This window comes from Octopus sinensis, linkage group LG3, assembly GCF_006345805.1.
Source record: "Octopus sinensis linkage group LG3, ASM634580v1, whole genome shotgun sequence".
Lineage (NCBI taxonomy): Eukaryota > Metazoa > Mollusca > Cephalopoda > Octopoda > Octopodidae > Octopus > Octopus sinensis.
Window position 1 is genome coordinate 156,324,711 of NC_042999.1, and position 6,291 is coordinate 156,331,001.

At 34.9% G+C, this 6,291-nt stretch overlaps 1 protein-coding gene across 1 annotated transcript in view; it reads left to right on the plus strand.

Annotated features, from left to right (window-relative positions):
* Positions 1-250: 250 nt before the first annotated feature.
* LOC115209772 (lysM and putative peptidoglycan-binding domain-containing protein 3) overlaps positions 251-6,291 on the plus strand; it is a 57,858-nt gene continuing 51,817 nt past the window's right edge. The window contains exon 1 of the mRNA XM_029778285.2: positions 251-1,170. Within this exon, the coding sequence (XP_029634145.1) occupies positions 775-1,170 (396 nt within the window). The 5' untranslated portion in view covers positions 251-774. The remainder of the gene's footprint in view (positions 1,171-6,291) is intronic.

Consider the following 6,291-nt stretch of genomic DNA (forward strand, 5'->3'; position numbering starts at 1 on the left):
TCCCTGCCCTCCCCTCCCCTCCCCCAATTCCGTACTCTTTTCGCTCGCCGTGAAGTAGAGATAGATATTATTCCGAAAGAGAAAACAGAAAGCAATTTTTCCCTCTGTTTCTGGAAGAATCAGCGTAAATTGGAAGCTGAAGTTTAAAGAAAAATCCTTGACCGGTTCCAATAACGGTAACAACGACGGTTCCAAGTCGTTGGACAGGACGAACATTAACCGCTAGAGTTATCCGCCCCTGATAACATGAAAGCACCACTGCATGCCGGGAGTGAAAGCTTAGTGCCAAGTAGTTTCCTGCACATTAACTTTTATGATGAACGTCGCTGGAGTTGAACCTCTCTCACTCTACCCGATGTTTTAGACCATCAGGAAGAAAATACATCTCTATATTTCATCTGATTTAGATTAGCCAGAATGATAACCACGTCGACTAAGTTTCTTTATTTCGTTACAGCTGCTTCATGAGAAGAAAAAAAAAAGAATATATATATATATATATATATATACATATCTACATAGACACGCTGTATCTTTTTTTTCTTCTCTCTCATAACATATCAAGTCAACTATCAAAATAATTGGTCAGCCCCGTACTTGGCTTACTCTGCATGGATGGCTTTATTTCTATTTCTCCATTTGAATGGTCTGACGGGAGGTATTTTGATAGTAGACTGTCATTTGTGGTGAATGTCCGACTTACGTTGTCATTGCCACTAGTCTCAAACTTAATCTTGGCTAACTCACTTTCAGAGTTACTTTACAAAAGTTATTATGAGTGCTGGTTTTCATGATAGATCATTGTCACCCAGCCGAAATGCTAATTTACAAGCTAATTCATCAAAAACACAAAGGACTTCCTTATTTCGGTCTTTTTTGTCGTCTTCCAGTTCACCGAAATATCACAAGCTGCAACAGAAGCATGGCACAAGTAATAACTTCCATCGAACATATGTACACGGACACGTGGACAGTTCTTTGGAAGATGACGAGGATGAAGACAATATATTCGAACTTCCAGAGATCCGGTCTCGAAAGGGACCCGGTAATTCTAAAATTTCAGATCCTTCTACCTCAAAACCGTACGGGACATCGGAAATGGACTATCTGCAACACACAGTAACAGATGTTGATACTGTTCAGAGTTTATCAATCAAATACTCATGTCCTGTAAGTGTGTAATTTAATTTGTTTTGTTGGTGTTTATAATTTTATTGCATTCACACTTATAAAAATGTTTTCCAACCACACGTACAACATACACGAGATAACCGCTGCCATTGTTTGGGTTTGCTAGAAATAACAACTAAATTCCCTCAAATGCATCCACGCCTTTATAAGGAGGTAACCGGGGCCATTCAATATTTACAAAAAACAAACAAACGCAAACAATACCAAATGGGCAAGGCTGAAACACATCTTTGATCACCGGCCTGTTCGATAAGGGCTTAACTTAACACAACGCATACACACCACACACACATACATACATACATACACACACATGTACACACACACACATGTCTCATGCAAATACGCGCACGCGCGTACATGATTAGGAATCTATGAGATAAAAAAGTTATTTAATTTAATGAGGTATCTATATTGACCTTTTTTTTTTTTGCCAAGGTGCCGAAGAAGTGTGGGTTTTTTTCTTTTTCTGTCTGAACTTACAATATTGTTCGTTCCCTTATAGGAAGTAAGAAAAGAGGATAAGAAGTTTTAAGTTTTATAAAAAACATCTTATAGTACAACTACCCAATCAGGGAAGTTTCCTAACATACGTAAATTCCTGTTACCTTTGATATTAATTAGCTCACGCTATCGTTTATAATAAACAGTACTAAAGATTATTTGCTGGAAGAAAAATATTTTCATAAAAATATCCAATGCGAATGGATATAATGAACTGTCAGTTTTCAAAATGAATTGTGGTTTTTCGTTCATTGTTGGAGCAGATTTGATTTGTGAGTAAAGAAGGAAACTATATTTAACTGACGGAAGTATTGACACACCGAGTTTATTAAGTTCACAAAAGAAGGAGGGGTTTGATGTTAAGGTTTTGTTTAGCTCAGATCAACCTTGACAGAGCAGACGATATATGTATGAACGATTGAGTCATTCCTGCCGTAAACACTTTTATTCTCCACCCATAAGGTGTGTGTATAAGATTACATTATTCAGTGCCCGTTCATTTTTTAAAGCCAATAAAATGTGATTTTAAGGAGATTTAGCCGACATTTCTAGCTGGTCAAGTGACTACATACACTTCTTTCGTGTTGTTTAACCTCTGCTCAACCCTGTTAGATATAATAGCCTTACGGTCAAAGAATTTCCGGCCCTGAATATTTTGGTTACGTTGTTTAATGTGTCCCATCCTTATTAAAAATAAGGGTGACCTGAAAGATTTGGTTGTTATTTCTAGCAGGTCGAGTAATCAAGGTAGCTGGGAGCTCGTTGGTTACGAGCCATTTTCATGCTCCTAGATAAAACAACTGAAATTGTCTTATGCTGTTTTCAGGCCTAATTTAGAAATCGGTATTAACACTAAAAGTTTAGAGACGTGACTCCATGTGTGCACCTACCTATCTATCGTGTGTATGTATGTGATATATATATATATATATATATATATATATATATACTCACTACAGACACATATATCATCAGAAGTTACACAGTGACAAGTTTCGTGTGTTGTAATTTGCTAATGCTCTTGAGTCACTCTGTAGCTTCTGTCGATAAATAATAATAATAATAATAGTTTCAAAAAGTTGATAACATCGACCCCAGTGTTCAACTGGGACTTTTTCTTTTATCGACCTCGAAAGGATGAAAGGCAAAGTCGACCTCGTTGGAATTTGAACTCAGAGCGTAAAGACGGACGAAATGCCTATTTCTTTACTATCCACAAGGGGCTAAACACAGAGAGGACAAACAAGGACAGACAAACGGATTAAGTCGATTATATCGACCCTGAAAGGATGAAAGGCAAAGTCGACCTCGGTGGAATTTGAACTCAGAACGTAAAGACGGACGAAATGCCTATTTCTTTTACTACCCACAAGGGGCTAAACACAGAGAGGACAAACAAGGACAGACAAACGGATTAAGTCGATTATATCGACCCTGAAAGGATGAAAGGCAAAGTCGACCTCGGTGGAATTTGAACTCAGAACCTAATGGCAGAAGAAATACTGCTAAGCATTTCGCCCGGCGTGTTAACGATTCTGCCAGCTCGCTGCCCTAATAATAATAATAATAATCCTTTCTGTTAAAGCACAAGGGTGGGCGAGGGGGGGGGGGGGGCTAGTCGATTACATCGACCCCAATAATGACTGGTAGAGTAGACCTCGGCGGAATTTGAACTCAGAACGTAAGCGACGAGCGAAGTACCGCTTAGCATTTCGCCCGGCGTGCTAACGATTCTGCCAGCTCGCAATAACAATAAAAAATCTTTTATGCGAAGATAAGAGAAAAAAGAAAGAAACGAGTGTGATAAGTTTTAATAAATGTGTTAGTTTACTGCTTATTAAGAAAGAGACAGTTTATATAATATATATATATATATATAATATATATATATATATATATATATATATTGAAAGTCAATTCAAGAAATTACTTGCCTGTCACAAACGAGTTTTGATAGTCAGGGAAACTTGTTTACGTGTAGCTTTCCTCAGCTGAAGGAAGGCATCAATCCACCCAGCTGATGTATCGCTCTTTTCTCTTAGGAAACAATCGATAGACTAGAAGAACCTGACCGGAAATACAAATATATATATTGTGTGTGTATATATATATATATATATATATTGTGTGTGTGTATGTATGTATGTATGTATATTATATATATTGTGTGTGTGTAGTATATATATTGTGTGTGTGTATGTATATAATATAATATAATATAATAGTGTGTGTGTAATATATATATATATATATATTGTGTGGTGTAGTATATATATATATATATTGTGTGTGTGTGTATGTATATATATATATATATATATATTGTGTGGTGGTAGATATATATATATATATATTGTGTGTGTGTATGTATATATATAATATATATATTGTGTGTGTGTGTATGTATATATATATATATATATATATCTATGTGTGTGTGTGTGTATGTATAATATATATATATATTGTGTGTGTGTGTGTGATGTATATATATATATATAATATTGTGTGTGTGTATGTATATATATATATATTGTGTGTGTGTTTGTATGTTATATATATATATATATAGGGTGTGTGTGTGTGTGTAATATATATATATATATATATATAGTGTGTGTGTGTGTTGTATATATATATTGGTTGGTGTGTGTATATATATGTGTTGTGTGTTGTAATATATATATATTATAATATGTGTGTGTGTATATATTTATAAGTATATATAATTGTGTATAAAGTGAGTATATATATATATAATATATGTATATAAAATGTGTATTTATATGTGTTTATGTATATATATATATATATATATATAATATATATATGTATATATATATCTGCATATGTATTTGTGTATGTATATATATATATATATATATATGTGTATGTAGTTGGAATTTACAAAAAGAAAAAAAAACAAGCAAAGCAAAACAAAAGACGGGTATATGTATATAAAATGTGTATGTATATATGTATATGCATGTATATGTGCGCTCACATACAGATACACATACAATAGGGAAGACAAGGCGTGTGTAAGGCCCCTTCCTAAACTCAAATAAGTATGTGCAAGCGTTTGGCGAGTTCAAGAAAGTTCTTGTGCATGAGTTATGTTTTAGTGGTGTAAGTGTTGCACAGCACTTAACGCATTCTTCCATGCAATCAGCTATAAAACTTTAAACCGCACCTGATAGCGGGGTCTTGGTTATGGGACCTCTAGGGTTTTGAAGTGTGTGGAATCACCTCTTAGCCACTGTTGTTTCCAGGTCTCAGGATCCCAACTATTGGGCAATTAGCATGTGAATGATTGAGCATGAAGGGTCTCTAGTTATCATTAGAACTTCTAGGAGCAGGTAAACTCGTATAAGAAAAAGTGCAGTTGGTTTCTGGTTGTCCAACCTCTGTTGTGCACTGGTTCACTCTCCTTCTTTTCAGCTGTTTTCTCTCTTCACTCCCTTTCGTAGAAGAGCGAAGGCTCGAAACGTCAAAAACTCTGCCATCTTTCACATTGTTTGTTGTGCCTTTATCTGTCTATTTTTTGTACTATCTATCTATCTATCTATCTATCTATCTATCTATCTATCTATCTATCTGTCTATCTGTCTGTCTGTCTGTCGTCTGTCTATATAATAATAATAATAAAATGACAAAAGAATGAGACCGCAATATTATGTAAATAGAGGAATTTATAGGGCAATCAGTAAGTTGTCGGCATTTGAAACTCTGAGTTCTATTATGACATCTTACTGATTCTCCTATACTATATATATATATCCCAGGATCAAGCGATAAAAACAAACTGCTTGAGAAAAAGTGTATATGGTGAGAATGTGTCAGAAAAATGTAGTGTATGTATGTGTATGTATATATATATATATATAGGTTAGTTTATATAGGTTTATATAAGCGTGAGGGATAGAATTCATTACATATAGAAGCGTAGCTTATATCATTCCACCTGTTATTAAGAAATTGAATGAGTTACTCAAAAGCCTAGAGTTTCGCAACGAAACACTTGTTAAACTGAACGATACTGGAAAGTTGCATAAAATTTATAGAAGAAAAAATATCTTGCCATATAACGCACACGCACACATACATGTATGTATAAAATTTAAGGCTGAAATTTCAATGAGAGCAGAATGGATTTATGAACATTAAGATAGAAAGAAGAGAAGTGGAATGGAGAGCTACGTGTCTCATGTTTGTCAAGTAAAATTTCTTATGCTTTTCGTTGAGAACGAGGTATCTTCTTAGCTTACACCTACACTTGTATATGTACATACATACATACATGCATGTATGTGTGTGTCTATTTTACTATTACAAGGGCAGTGGAGACAGTGACTTTAGAGTTTCAGTCTGCTAGCCTTCATTGAAACGTGTGTGTGTGTGTGTGTGGACGTCAAATTTATCGACCTGGTTTTTTTTAAATGTAAACTCAGTCAATGAATATCCCATTCAGTCGATAATTATGCAACTTACGTAACGTGTAGCTTCCTTACGTCTCATGAGTTTGTTCACCCGGCTGAGAAATCGCTCTCTTTCTCTTTGCATCAGTTGATGTACTAGAATAAACTATACGTCTAC